Below are 15,545 nucleotides of genomic sequence, written 5' to 3'. Positions count from 1 at the left end.
ATGCCTAAGGTTATATTTGAGATGAAGGTTTAATAAATGTTTGTGGATTAATAAATTTAAAATTAAGGATATTTATAGTATAATAAAGCTTTAAATTTGTCAACAATGACTTATGAAATCCAGCATCCTAGGAACTTATCATATAAGATCATAGGTTCATACATTTTGAGTTGGAAGGGACCTAAATCTTTTATGTTACAGGTCAGGAAATTGAGGCCCAAAGTTAAATGACTTAACTGAGGTTACACAAACAATAAGTGGCAGGGCTAGGATTTGAGTCCAGTTCCTTTGACATCATAACTAGCAATCTTTCTTCTGCACCAGATATAGCTTTCTCATCTTCTTTTATAGTATTTGGAGAACTCAGTGCTCCTGCCAGCTGGAAATTATATAGTTTTATGCATTGACATTTAGTGCAATAGTTTTATGGTTATTTTTGTTCTCTAGGATAGAGGTTAAAGGAACAGACTCCAGTTTAAGAGAAATTATCTTGTCTTTTACCATACTATAATAAGCATGGGAATATGATACAAATCACCTTGTTCTTGCTGCCCATTTCCTTTTCCTCTGGGCTCTTCAGGTCTTTCTTACCTCTCAAGTCTTGCTGTGTACGAGCACCACCCATGCTCTGCCGTGGCATTCGGAGAGATGTTCGTAAGGGAGTATGCCTTTGCTCATCCAAGTAAGCAAGGTCCTCCAGGTGGGCAGAGCTGGTAGCTGCCAAGGTAAAAGAATTCAATCAGAATCTCAATGGTTGGATAATATTACAACACTAGTATGTAGCATGCAATTTATAAAATTAAAGTGATATACAAATGTGAGTTATTATTAAGACAAATGTCTGCATTGGAGAAGCCTTTGTCAGCTTGAATAGGTGAAGAAAAATCATCTAATTATTTTTAGCATTTTTCTTTAAAAATGTTAAAATGATTAAAAATAGGAATAGATTTTGCTATTGTATGTGCACCTGGAAAAGAATAAAGGTAAAATAGATAATGGGTGCTTGGTATGGTTGCCAGATGCATAACAATGAGTGTCCTAAGAACTTATGGGAAATGACCTATGGGCACTGGTTCCAAAATGATGCCCTGTGAAAACAGCAGAGGAAGTAATTCCTATTTCCTCTGAGTTTGGGGCAGAAGGGGTTAGGAGCAGCTTTAAAGGTAGAGTTTATTGGTTGCCCCATCTGTCTGGAGAGCCAATAGACCTGTGCTCTATAATGAGTCAAGTTGTTAAGAATTTGGGAGCTAGGGAACACTCAAAATAACGAAGACTTCAGGGACAGGGTAAAAAGGGAAAAAAATGGCTGAAAAGAACTCGGTATTTTTTTTTTTTGGCGGAGCAATGGGGGTTAAGTGACTTGCCCAGGGTCATACAGCTAGTAAGTGTCAAGTGTCTGAGGCCGGATTTGAACTCAGGTACTCCTGAATCCAGGGCCGGTGCTTTATCCACTGCGCCACCTAGCTGCCCCCTCAGTATTTTTAAATTAATATTTCCAGTAACCTTCCCACACAATAGGTCAGTATGGTTTGCATTTGATTGCTCTAAGGTTTACCATAGAGGGGAGTCTTTTGCATTTGGATAACATAGCAAGTTAGAGCTCAATATCAATATTTAATTGTTTCTTATATTTATATACTCTTTTGAGGAGGCGGGGCAATGAGGGTTAAGTAACTTGCCCAGGGTCACACAGCTAGCAAGTATCAAGTGTCTGAGGCTGGATTTGAACTCAGGTCCTCCTGAATCCAGGGCTGGTGCTTTATCTACTACGCCATCTAGCTGCCCCTACTTAATTGTTTCTTAAGTTGCAATCACACTGCTTCATTTTACAAATGATATACTTTGTAAAGTGCTTAGCAAAGTACCTTTCACATAGTAAGTGCTATATAAATGTTAGTTATTGTTATTCAGAATACATAAAACTATTAACCTACCACTATAGAATGTTTTAAAGTATACAAAATATTCTTCTTACAACAAACCCATGAAGTAGAGCAAATATTGCCACCCTCTATTTTATAGATGAGTAAATTGAGACAGAGGTTAAGTGACTTGCTGACCCACCTAGGCTATGTCAGAGGAGAGATTTGAACTCAGGTCTGGTACTCCTGAAGAAATAGCTATACAGACATTTACTAAATTCCTTCTAATAAAGGTTATACAACTTGGGTACACAGAATTGAATTCCTACTGGCCACCTATTATATTACAGTGGATTTAACTGATCAGTTAAAGAAGATGTCAAAAAATTTCTTCACAAACAACTTGAAAACTCATTGAGATGTTACAGCTTATAGCTCAGAAAAACTGATTTATAACTAGAAAAGCAAACTGAAATAAGCATATATCAAAAGGACAAACAAGAAAATAAAAATCTGAATTAAATCAAAGGCCCTTTTGTTACACTAATGCTCCACAACAGGACTTTATTTCTTATTTTAATCTAAGTAATCATACATTTTGGTTGGAGGTTCTGTGACTCCATGAACAGTTAGGGAGACTACATATTGTTTCTTGTCCATCTCTCTTCAAATCCAAATCCCCTGCTTCATAAAATATGCAAATAAATACACACATTACATGTTAACACAGAGGAGCAAAAAGACAAAAATTCTAAAAGGCTTCCTGCTTGTTCTTCAGCTGGAAATAAAAGTTTGTTCTGGGATAAAAGAGTAGATTTCATGACATTTTCTGTGAAGACAACAGAAGACTCTTTATGCCACCCAAGGAAACAGGAAATCGGTTTCTGCTAATGGATGACAAATTAAAAGGGAGCCACACTCCTTCCAATTGAGAGCATTTCAGTGATGAGAATATTGGTTAGTCTTTTTATTAGTGATTGAAAATAGTTTCTAGCTTATTACCAGTAACTAGATTATTTTCTTTTTTCTTTCTATTCCTTATTGTTATGAATGAGACAAACATGAAAAGTGAATATTCCCTATCTAGAAAATAGAAAAAGAAGACTGCACACAGAACCATGAATCTCTACATGCAGCTTGTTCCTTTAAATGCATTTAAAATTTAGCATAACTTTCAATTACTACACTCCTGGTTTATGGTCCTTTTAAATTTCCTTCTGCTTTCATCTGTTTATTTTTTAAATGATTCACTGTTCTTTTCTTCTTGTCCTCTTTTTTAGTATCACTGTCACTACCTCCTCATTTCTCCCTCTGCTGCCAAAAGAAAAAAGAAAAGCCCTTCCTTGTAACAAATGAAGGATAAAATAATTCACATGTTGGCCATGTCTGAAAATGTAGGACTTATTCTGTACTTCATCACCAGTCTGACAAAAAGTGGAATGTATGAAATGACCGTCTGTCTTCTAGTGTTATAAACGGGCACTGTGTGGATCACAGGTCTTAAATCAGTTTTCCTTTAGAGTGTTTGTTGTAGTCATTGTACAGATCATTCACACTGTTTGGCTTATTCTACTCTCCATCAGTTCACTGAAGCTCTCTCAGATTTCCCTCAATCTCTCCCTTCTGTCATCTCTTACAATTTAATATTCCATTTCATTAGCATACCATCATTTGTTCAGCCATTCCCTAGTTGACTGGTACATATGTTGTTTCCAGGTTTTTGCCATAACAAATGTATCTCTATGAATATTTTTGTACATATAGTCCTTCCCTTCTTTCTTTTATCTCTCTGTATAGGGCTAGTAGCAATATCACTAGGTGAGAGGGTATGTATGCAGAGTGACTTTCTGGATATGGTTCCAAATTGTTTTCTAGAATGGCTGAATCACTTTATAGGCATACCAATGTGTCCTAGAATGCCTATCTTCCCATAGCCCAACCAACAACTGTCATTTTTCTTTTCCTCTATCAGGACATTTTTTTTTTTTTTTTTGGTGAGGCAATTAGGGTTAAGTGATTTGCCCAGGGTCACACAGTTAGTAAGTGTTAAGTGTCTGAGGTCGGGATTTGAACTCAGGTCCTCCTGACTCCAGAGCCCTTGCTCTATCCAATGAACCACCTAGCTGCCCCTATATTGGGCCATTTTCAAAGAAATGTGCTATAAAGATTTTTTTCCCCAGGGAATTGCTTCCCTTCTAATCTTAACTGTATTGACTTTTATTTGTGCAAAATGTTTTCAATTTTTATTTAAAAGAAAACTTCTAGTTTTTCCATCATGATCTTCTTTATACTTTTATCAAGAAGTATTTCTTGCTTCTCTACTTTGATTATGATATAACTTTTAATATCTAAGTAAGATATCCATTTGGCTCTTAGTGTGTAAATACTGCGAGCTATGGTCCTATATCTAATTTTTGTAGTAGCTCTCTAGTTTTCTAGCAGTTTTGTTGAATAATGAATCCTATTGCAATAACATGTACAATGCTTTTTTTCTTTTTTTTTGTACAATGCTTTGAAAATCTTACAGTGTTATATAAATATTAGCTATTATCATTAGTTTTAGTACTTGGGTTTACTGAATGCTATGTTGTTTGGTTACTTTTGAATCTTAAACACTGAGTCAGTAACACTGATCAACTTTTCTATATTTTTTTTTAACCAGAACAAAATGGTTTTTGATAAATGTTACTTTATTTATTTTGGGGGGAGCAGGGCAATGAGGGTTAAGTGACTTGCCCAGGGTCACACAGCTAGTGAGTGTCAAGTGTCTGAGGCCGGATCTGAACTCAGGTCCTCCTGAATCCAGGGCTGGTGCTTTATCCACTGTGCCACCTAGCTGCCCCCAATAATTATTACCTTATCAGATAATTTGAGAACTGTTAGAACCCTTTATAGGGACAGCTAAGTAGTGCAGTGGATAGACTGTTGGTCCTGGAGTTAAGAAGACTCATCTTCCTAATTTCAAATCTAGTCTCAGATACTTACTGATTGTGTGACCCTGGGCAAGTCATTTAACCCTGTTTGCCTCAGTTTCCTCATCTGGAAAAATGAGCTGAAGAAGGAAATGGCAAATCACTCCAGTCTCTTTGCCAAGAAAACCCTAAATGGGGTCACAAAAAGTTAGACATGACTAGAAATGACTCAACAGCCACAAAGTTTCCCTTACTTCCCTATTAAAAAAAAATTCCCTTTAGATACTTGACCTTTTGCTCTTCCAAATAAATTCTGCTATTTAAAAAAATTGTATAAAGTAACACTTTGGTAGTCTGACACTGCATTGAATTTGTAGTTATTTAGGTCATATTACATTTTTATAATGTTGGCTCTGTCCAACTATGAATGAATATATTCTTTCTTTCATTTTTTTGCAGGGCAATGAGGGTTAAATGACTTGCCTAGGGTCACACAGCTAGTAAGTGTCAAGTATCTGAGGCCAGATTTGAACTCAGATCCTTTTGAATCCAGGGCTGGTGCTTTATCCATTGCTGCCCCACGTTTTAGTGTTTTTGATAAAAATGGAAACTAAATTTTGTTGAAAGCCTTTTCTGTGTCTCTTGATACATGATAAAATCATGTGATTTAAATTTTTTGTTATGAATGTGGTTCTATGTTTACAGTTTTCCTAATACTAAATCAACCATTTATTTTTGATTTAAATCCAAGCTGGTCATAGTGTATAATCTTTCCAATATTCTTCTGTAGCTTCTTTGCTAACACTGGATTCAATATTTTGTGCTGATATTAGATACTAGTATATAGTTTTCTTTCTCTGTCTTATCTCTTCCGAGTTTAGGTATCAGGACCATGGTTGTTTCATAGAAAAAGTTTTGAAGAATCTCGTTTTTCCTTCTCTTTGCAGATAATTGGTGTAATATTGGTATTAATTGTTCTTTGAATGGCTGATCGAATTTACTCAAAAATTCTGGTGCTGGGTTCTTTTTCTTTTAGGAATTTCTTTATGGTTTGTTCAATTTACTTGTTTTTGAGATTGGAGTATTAAATTACCCATTTTCTGTGCTGTTAACTTAGGCATTTTGTATTTTAAAGTACTCATCTATATCATTTATCAGTTTTAAAAAATATTTTTACGTAAAATAGTTTCTAATATTTCATTTTATTTCTACTTCATTTGTTGTGAATTCTTTATCATTTTGGATACTGATGATTTAATTTCCCTTTAGCAAGTTAGATAATGGCTTATATATTTAAAAAAAATTTTTAAACATTCTTCCTAATTTTATTTATCAGTTCTTTTTTTTTGTTCTTTTTTCTTGCATAGCTAAATTGTTGATTTTTCCTTTCATATTCTACTGATGAAAGTGTTTGGAGACAGGATTTTTTCCCTAAAGAATGCTTTGGCAAGATCTCCAAAACTTTTGATATGTTGTCTCATTGTTGTAATTTCTTCAATGTAATTACCTATTGATAATGTGTTTTTTTTTCTTTGATCCACAAATTCTTTTCAAAGGAGTTTTACTGATTATGATTTTTATTGCATTGTGGCCAGTAAAAGATGTCATTTATTCAGTCAGTCCATAAACATTTATTAAATGCCTATTATGTCCCTGACATTGTGCTAAACACTTGGGATACCATTAAAAAAAAAAAAAAGGAGGCAAAAGACAGTTCTTGGGGCAGCTAGATGGCACAGTGGATAAAGCACCAGCCCTGTATTCAGGACTACCAGAGTTCAAATACAGCCTCAGACACCTGACACTAGCTGTGTGACCCTGGGCAAGTCACTTAACCCTCATTGCCCTGAAAAAAAAAAAAAGACAGTTCTTTCTCTCAAGGAGCTCAAGAGCTAATAGGGAGACAACATGTGAATAACTATGTACAAATAAGCTAGATAAAGGTTAAATTGGAAATAATTAAAAGAGGAAAGGTCAGAGAGAATAGGAAAGGCTTCTTGTGGAAGCTTATATTTTAGCTGGGACTTGAAGGAAGTCAGGGAAGCCAACAGGTGGAGATAAAGAAAAAGAGCATGGAGTGAGATAGGCTGGAGGGGGCAATCAGTAAAATGCCTGGAAATGGAATATTTTGGTGATCTTATCAGTTCACTTAGATTCCATTATCTTTTCTATGCCAATGAATCTCAAAGGAGAGGCTTCTGAGTGACAGTGGCAGAAATAAGGTCTGGAAATGGCAGCAAAGAGCAAAGAATATTGTCACTTCTCCTGGTGCACAAAGTCGAGAATAAGAGAAAAGGAGAAGCATGGCCAGTGAAGCAATATTACTGAGGAAGATTTTCATAAATATTAGATGATAGAGAGTATGAAAAGAAGAGATGAAGCAATTAAAAAATAACAGCAGGGGTTAAAGAGGGCACAATGAAAAGTGAGGACAGAGGAAGAAAGAGAATGGAGTTTGTTAGGATTGAGCTGGTTGGGAGTAAGTATGTGGGAGATGTAGAATGGAAAAGAAGTCTTTGCCCTGGGAGACTTCTATAATTACTAGAACAAGAAGATTTAAAACAAAACAACCAAAACAAAAACCTTGCATAATTCTTACAAATGAATTATCATGGATTGTTTGACAAGTTTTCTTTACAAAGGTGGGGAAAAAATTATTTTTCTTAAGTAGAGGATATGAGTGTTTACAACTATATGAATGAAAGTAATAATAGCAGCTAACATTTATAAAGTGTTTTGTATAATTATTTTATTTAGTCCTCTTAACAATATTTAGAAAGAAGTGAGAGTATTATCTCTATTTGATAAATGCAACAAAAAGATAGTTACTATAAGGTGAAACCTTTTCATTAGCAAATTCTAAGTTTCTTACAGATATAAATTTTACTATATCTAATATACACTAGGCCTATGATCCTAAGTGGCTGACTAACTTTTCTTCAGAACAAGAGAATTCAAAAGGAAGGTAGAAAGACAATATGGGGACTATCTTGAATTATTCTACTGAATAGAATCATGATGATATTGTAGATTTAGAGCTAAAAGTGACCTTAGAGGTCATCTAGTCTAATCCCTTCATTTTATAGGTGGAGAGACTCAAGTCCAGAATTGTTCACTGATTTGTCAAAGGTCACACAGTATCCAAGCTGGGATTTCAACTCAGTTGCTGTTGAATGAAATGCGGTACACTTTTTACAGTGTCTTCCATTCCAAAAAAAAGCTAATGAGAAGGCAACTGTAAGCAGACAATAAAACTGAAAAGCAAGTAATAAATATCTGAGCTTTTATTTATTTACTTATTTTTGCAGGGCATTGAGGGTTAAGTGACTTGCCCAGGTCACGTAGCTAGTAAGTGTCAAGTATCTGAGGCTGGATTTGAACTCAGGTACTCCTGAATCCAAGGCCACTGCTTTATCCACTGTGCCAACCTAGCTGCCCCGCTAAATGTCTGAGCTTTTAACTGAGGACTCAGCAAAAGAGGATTTAAACTAAATTTTTTTTTTTTTTTAGTGAGGCAATTGGGGTTAAGTGACTTGCCCAGGGTCACACAGCTAGTAAGTGTTAAGTGTCTGAGGCCGGATTTGAACTCAGGTACTCCTGACTCCAGGGCCGGTGCTCTATCCACTGCGCCACCTAGCTGCCCCTAAACTAAATTATTTTTAAAGGTACAACAAATTTCCAGGAGACAAATGTAATCATAGTTAACATTCTATGAAAAACCATTTACAATGGTAGACTTAAAAAAATACTGTCTTAATAAAAGAGCTTTTAAAAAGGCTTTTTAAAAAAATAGATGAAGAAAAGTTTAAGCTGTCAGATGTGATACATTTTCAACATTTTTAATGACTGTCATGGACACTTTGGTTCAGTTAACATAAAAGGTGCCAAATTTCTTCTTTTCTTGATCAGTTTTCTCTTCTATCTGATTATAATTTAGTTATAATGTCAAATTATCATACTTTACTAAATTAGAAAAAATTACTCAAGACAAGATGACCTATCATTAAGGATTTCTTGGCAAGCAGAAGAGGCACATGTGGACCTAGTACCAGACACACATCCCAAGTACTGTAGAACTCTAGTTGTTGTTTTTAATCCCTATTTTTAGCTAACAGGAGTATTGATCAAGATGGTACTTAATAACACACATGCAGAAATTCTTCAACCATGTGGGAGGTTTATGCATTTGGAACTTGATGCTGCAATTTATGGTTTATATCTTCCAGTACTGAGCTCAATGCCTTTTTGGTGTTCACCAGTGGTTTGATCAAATTGCTAGAAATGCCATTTATTTCTTACTGTCAAGGGGGAAAGCACTCCCTTACAATAGAAAGGCTGAAGTGAGGAGGATGAAGAGCTCCCCCTTAATAAGAACACCCTGATTCACTAGGACCAGAGCTTGGCACTGTCCCTTCATCATAAAGGTTCTAGCCAAGGCTAACAAGTAACAAGATAAGTCCAATGTCCTTGTTGCTCAGACTGGTGGTCGTATCAGAGGTATGAATATGCCAAGAGATGAGGGCTGAGGGAAAAGTTTGAAAGGAAAAAGAGAAATTAAAGGAACAGGGGCATACAAAATCCTACAAGCTGAATGGACTCTCTAAGAGGTAAACCCCAGGCTTACAGGTAAGCCGAGGTTACTGGGCTTAGCTCTGCTTAGAGTAGGTGCTATAGATTGAAAGGAAGGAAACCACATTAGTGTTGACTAGCCATGGGCCTAAGTACCTATCACTCTAGGTTAATACATATAGTTGAATTTGCCTATGTGAATTATACAATATGATGCCACAGTACTATATATTAATTACACAGAAGGTGGTATGTAGAGTAGAATAAAAATACTTTGTAAAAAACTAAAATATCACCCTGGATTGATATTTACTAAGAAAATGAAAAAGCACTCGATGCCTAACTAGTAGACAGTGTTTTCTTGCTACATGTTTCTGATCTGTGTTTTAGAAAAATTACATTTATAGAAGAATGGAGGATGGACTGAAGTGAGGAAAGACTTTTGTCAGGCAGATAAATGTGCTCTTGCAATAGCCTGGGAATAAGAAGATGAGGGCCTGCACCAGGGTGGGGGCAATATCGTATTAAAACAAAAAATTGATTTGACAAACATTTAAGTTAATACTATTTTGAGTAATATTACTCATATTTTGAATGTTACTTTATAAAATAGCTTGAACTCTTTAAAAAATTGCCTATTCTGTCATCCTCACTCTCTAATTTAGCTTCAAACTTTCTGTCTAGTGGCTGTTCCCCTACTGCCTTCAATCATGCCCATGAAACTCCATCTTCAAAAAACCCTCCCTTAATTCATCCATCCCTTATAATTATAGTTCCACATCTCTCCTGACTTCTGTGTCTAAGCTTCTTGAGAAAGCCTTCTATAATCGCAGTCTCCAATTCCTCTCCTCTCACTCTCTTAACTCTCTACAGTGTGGCTTCCAACTTCATCATTCAACCAAAACTTCTTTCTCCACACTTACCATCTCTTAATTGCCTTTTCTCACTCCTCATTTTTATTCAATTCTCCGCAGCCACTGACACTGTCCATCACCCTCTTCTTTTTGACATTTTTTTCTCTCTAGTTTTTTGGGACCCTTTCTTCTCCTGGTTCTTCTTCTACCTATTTGACTGTTTCTTCTCAGTGTCCTTTGCTGGATCTTTACCCACAGTGTATCAGTTTATCTATGGTGTCCAAAAGGTTAGGGTTCCTTCTCCCTTTACAGTATTTCCTGGGCCTTCTTTCCTTGTCCCTTTATACTATTTCACTTGGTAATCTCATAAAATACCATGGATGATTTTAAAATCCTAGACTTCTCACTATCTCTCACTCTGTGGCCCTCCCTATCCAATCTTTTGCCAAAGTCTATTGATTTCACCTTCATGACATCTCTTGTATACGCCCCCTTCTCTTCTATGATATACCACTACTGTGTTGGGGGGGGGGGAGGAAGGGGAGAGGGTGGTGTCATCACTTCATTCCTGGACTTCTACAATAGTTTGTTAGGTTTTCTGCCTGCCGTAAGTCTCTCCCCACTCCAGTCCATCCTCTACTCAACTGTCAAAGTGCTTTTCCTAAAGTGCAAGTCTGACCATTTCACTACCCTATTCAATAAACTCCAGTGGCTCCCAATCACCTCCAACATCAAATATAAAACCCTCTATTCAGAATTCATTATCTTCACCCCATACTCATACCACTTCTGAATTTTACTTTTTCTGTCAAAGGCACCACCAGTTGTCTAGGTTCCAAGGTTTATAATCTTGGGGTTCTCTTCAACTCTTCACTTTCCATCACCTCAAATACGCAATCACTTGCCATAAGCGTGCTGTTTCCATCTCCACATTTCTCACATCCAAACCTCTCTGGGCATCTCAAACTCAACATATCCAACATAGAACTCATTATTATTCCCCTGGAACCTTTGCCTCTCCCCACTTTTCCTATTACTGTTTAGGGCACCATCACCCTCTTATTCACATAGGCTTGCAAACTCAGTACCATGTGACTCTTCATTCTCACTCACCCAATCTATCTAATCTGTTGTTAAATCATATTTTTACCTTCACAACATCCCTTATATACGTCTCCTTTATTTCACTACCAATTCATACCAAATCAATAAGCATTTATTAAGCACTTACTTATGTGCCAAGCACCATGCTAAGTACTGGAAATACAAAGAGAGGCGAAAGTAGTCCCTGCCTTCAAAAGGCTCAAAACCTAATTGGGGAATAGAATATGTAAACAACTGTACAAATGGGACATGTTCAAGACAAGTGGAGGTAATCTCAGAGGGAAGGTACTAGGCTTAAGGGGGACCAGAAAAGCTTCCTGTAGAAATGAGGATTTTAGATATGACTTTAAGGAAGCCAAAGAAGCAAAATGTTAAGGTGAGGAGAGAAAGAATTCTAGATGTGGGAGAGAGTCAATAGAAAGTCATGGAGTCAGAAATCTGAGTGTCTTGTGTGAGAAAGAGCAAGAGACTGGGATCACTTATATCACAGTATACATGGAGAGGACTGAGATTAAGAAGACTGGAAAGTTATGAAGGGAACAGGTCATGAAGGGCTTTAAAAGTCAAAAAGAGGGGGCAGCTAGGTAGCACAGTGGATAAAGCACTGGCCTTGGATTCAGAAGGACGTGAGTTCAAATCTGGCCTCAGACACTTAATACTTAGCTGTGTGACCCCAGGCAAGTCACAACCCTCATTGCCTGGAGGTGGGGGTGGGGGTGGGGGTGGGAGGAAGCCAAACAGAGGATTTTCTATTTGATGAATAGGAATAGGAAGTTATTGTAGTTTACTACATAGTGGGGTGACTTGGTCAGATCTGTATTTTAGGAAGATCTCTTTGACAGAGGGGTGGGGGATAGAGTAGAGTAAGCAAAAATCTTCCAGGATAAAGAAATTTCTGGGGCATGATGGAAATGTCCAGAAGAATACAGCCTGGCAGGAAATGAAGATTAGGAAGATAAAAAGATTGCCTTGCTATAGTGAGGGCCCAGTTGAGACTATGTAATATATATTCTAGCAGACCCAGTCTTCACAGTTTTGTGATTTTCTTGTTTCATTTAGCAGCATGTGAATAAGAATAGGGTTGGCAGGGGAAAACTGGTGATAGGATAAAGAGGCAGCTAGGTGGCACAGTAGATAGAGGGCTGGGCCTGGAGTCAGGAAGACCTGAGTTCAAATTCAACCTTAGTCACCTACTAGCTGTGTGAACTCTCATCAAGATAATTAATTTCTGCATGTTTTCTGACCGTATATGCAATATTTTATACCGCTTGTCCCCACTACTATAGTATATTTTTTCAACTCTGCTGCAGGGTCAAGCTTGGTCATTATAATTACATAGCAATTAAATATTAAAATTTGTTCTTTCCTTTTACATTGCTGTATATATTTTCCCCAGTTCTTATTACTTATTTCACTCTACATCAGTTCACATTATTTTCCCCATGCTTTTCTGTATTTTTCATATCTATTATTTCTTATGGGGCAATATATTCACATACCACAACTGGTTTAGTCATTTAATAGGCATTACTTTGTCTCCAGTTTATCGTGAACAAAAAGTGCTTCTATAAATAATTTGGACACATATAGGGCCTTTTTTTTATCATCTGTGAGGCATATGCAGAGTAGTGGGATCTTAGTATCAAAGGGTATAGATATTTTCATAACTTTAAAAAAAAGTCTAATTCCAAATTGCTGTCCAGAACTGTCAGACCAATTGAGAATTTCACCAACAGTGTAGTCAAAATGTGCTTTTCCCCCCACAACCCCTTCGACACTTGTTAGATCCATCTTTTGTCATTTCTGCCAATTCATTTGGTATAAAGGCTGTTTTAATTTTAATTTCTCTCCTTATTAGTAACACATAACATTATTTCATATGGTTGTTAAAAGTGTAACACTGCTTCTGGGGTATTTACCCAATTTGGTCTTAAACTCTTAGTCTTCAAGAGAAGGCTGCTACCTTCCTTCTAGGGGTAACTTATGGATCTGAACACCTAACATTATAACTTAAAAGTCCCACTGGTGGGCTTCATATTGATAATCAACCAGTAGACACAACTAACTCTTTCTTTTTTTTTTTTTTGGTAGGGCAATGGGGGTTAAGTGACTTGTCCAGGGTCACACAGCTACTGAGTGTCAAGTGTCTGAGGCTGGATTTGAACTCAGGTCTTCCTGAATCCAAGGCCAGTGCTTTATCAACTGTGCCACCTAGCTGCCTCCTGACACAACTAACTCTTAGCAAGGCATTTACTAAGATGGTATATAACAACAGTACACCTACAAAACGTTTTCACATAAATGAAGAGTATATTCCCTCATAAATATAATTTCCATGTGAAAAGTGGACTCATGCTAGTACAATGGTACTGGGACACCCCCCCCCCCCCGCCCCAATACTTGTGTTGTAAAGGCTAGAGTCCTCATGCTGCTTCCATTTTCGTGTAATGTCTCTGTTGGGTATGTTGCTCTATTGAGTGCTCAGCATCTACTCTCCTTAGCTGTCTCTTGTCTCTGATGCAAATGGTACAGTTGCTCAAAACTGCTCAGTGTTCCTCACATTAATTACTTTTGTGTTGGATTATAGTCTGTAAAGGATGTGTTTAGTATTCTGCCTCTTTACATTTAATTATATTTTCTAACATATGGTCAATTTTTAAAGGTACCATAGTGTTGAGAAATGTGAATATTTTTAAATGTTCCTTCTAACATAACTTCAACAGTTTGCTTTAGTTCTATGTTTTCTTTTGTTTATTTGTCTGAGTTTTATTTAGCTATGAGAAAGGAACATTCAAGTCTTCTACAATGATGTGCTGCTATCTCTTTCTTGTTACAATTCAATTAACTTTTATGAATTTAGTGTTGATGTCATTTTCACACATGCATGTTTAGTATGGATATTGTTTCATCTATGGTTCTTTAGACATAATGTAGTTTCCCAATTTATCTCCTTTGACACAATATTTTATACACACACACACACACATATATGTTTTGCTTTCTCTGATATAAGTACAACTCCTGCTTTTTTTTTTGGATTCATCAGATATACATTAATTCCCTCTCCCTCCAGTCTCATCATTCTGTGTTTATTAATTTTTAAAATTGTGTTTCCTATATACAGCTATGTTTTTTTCTCCCCTTTCATTTTTACTGTTGTCATTGATTTATTACATTTATGACTGTTAGGCTTGTGATTTCCTCCAGCTATTTTTCTGGTGATTTTATTGGTAATAGGGAATTCCCTAGTAAGGAAACCTGTCCTGGCTATGTTAACTTGGGGAAATCCCTTAGCTTCTCTGTGTTCTAGGCAACTAAGCCTATAAATCTCCCATATCCCTGTAAGTTTCTCCACACTGGCCCCCCTTTCCCTGTCCTAGTAAAAATTTCTTGATTTTACTTAAATTGCTAATTTATCTTCATTTCTTTTAAATTTACTTATGTTTATCCTTCTTATGCCCATTCTCTCCTTTCTCTCTAACAAGCTAAGTATATGGTTCAAAATTTTTTCTCCCATCCCAGTCTCTTAGCTTAAAGAATACTCATTTGCCTTTCACAATGTTTTCCTTTGTTTTGTCCTTCTTATTTCTCTTCTGGTACTAGAATTTTATTTTAGAAATTACAGGCTACATATTCCTAATTTTTTTCTTCTTTCCTTTCTCTGTGACTCTCATTAGGGTAGAATTTCATCAAATTCTCTCCATTTCTGTTATTGCATCTTTAAGTCTTATCTCATCCTTCCTTTTTTTCCTGCTTTGCTCCACTAAGAAATATCAGTTCATGAAGGAAACAATAATGAATGGCAGCAGTGTCTTATGATGAGAGTCACTCTGTCCTAAGTCAAGAGGCTTTGGTACTATCCCTTGCCCTTACCATAATCGCTTTCCACTCTTAAGCTCAGGTTATTTAATTGTTAGCCTTATGTATCCTAACCCTCTTCTCCTCCCCACCTCCCCACCATGAAACTCATTGTAAAGTTCTTATCTCTTCTCATAGACATACCCCTCTTCCTCATTCATAGCAATGTTCTTCAGTGACACTCTTTCCTTTCTCATTTGGAGTAAAGAACTTCTCCCTTTTATATCCTGTAATCCAAGTCCCCCCCATGCATGGCTTTTATCTTATTCTCCCACAGCTCCCACTCCTTCTCTGTTCAGTTCATCTATAGATTGGTGACTCTCTAGCTCCTGTCTCTTACTTCTCCTCTTCCTGACCATGCATTTTGCCACAATGTTATTATTCCC

The 15,545-nt window shown here is 36.6% G+C and overlaps 1 protein-coding gene across 11 annotated transcripts in view; it reads right to left on the bottom strand.

Moving 5' to 3' along the window:
• The window catches only part of TANC2 (tetratricopeptide repeat, ankyrin repeat and coiled-coil containing 2), a 558,975-nt gene that overhangs the window by 134,624 nt on the left and 408,806 nt on the right, over window positions 1–15,545 (bottom strand). For all 11 annotated transcript variants that reach the window (XM_044000435.1, XM_044000439.1, XM_044000440.1 and 8 more), the window contains one exon: window positions 592–717. In XM_044000435.1, coding sequence (XP_043856370.1) covers window positions 592–717 — 126 coding nt within the window. The remainder of the gene's footprint in view (window positions 1–591; window positions 718–15,545) is intronic.

This window comes from Dromiciops gliroides, chromosome 4 (assembly GCF_019393635.1).
Source record: "Dromiciops gliroides isolate mDroGli1 chromosome 4, mDroGli1.pri, whole genome shotgun sequence".
In the NCBI taxonomy this organism is placed as follows: domain Eukaryota; kingdom Metazoa; phylum Chordata; class Mammalia; order Microbiotheria; family Microbiotheriidae; genus Dromiciops; species Dromiciops gliroides.
Note: the sequence above shows the minus strand (reverse complement) of the source record. Positions and strands in the feature narration are given on the sequence as shown.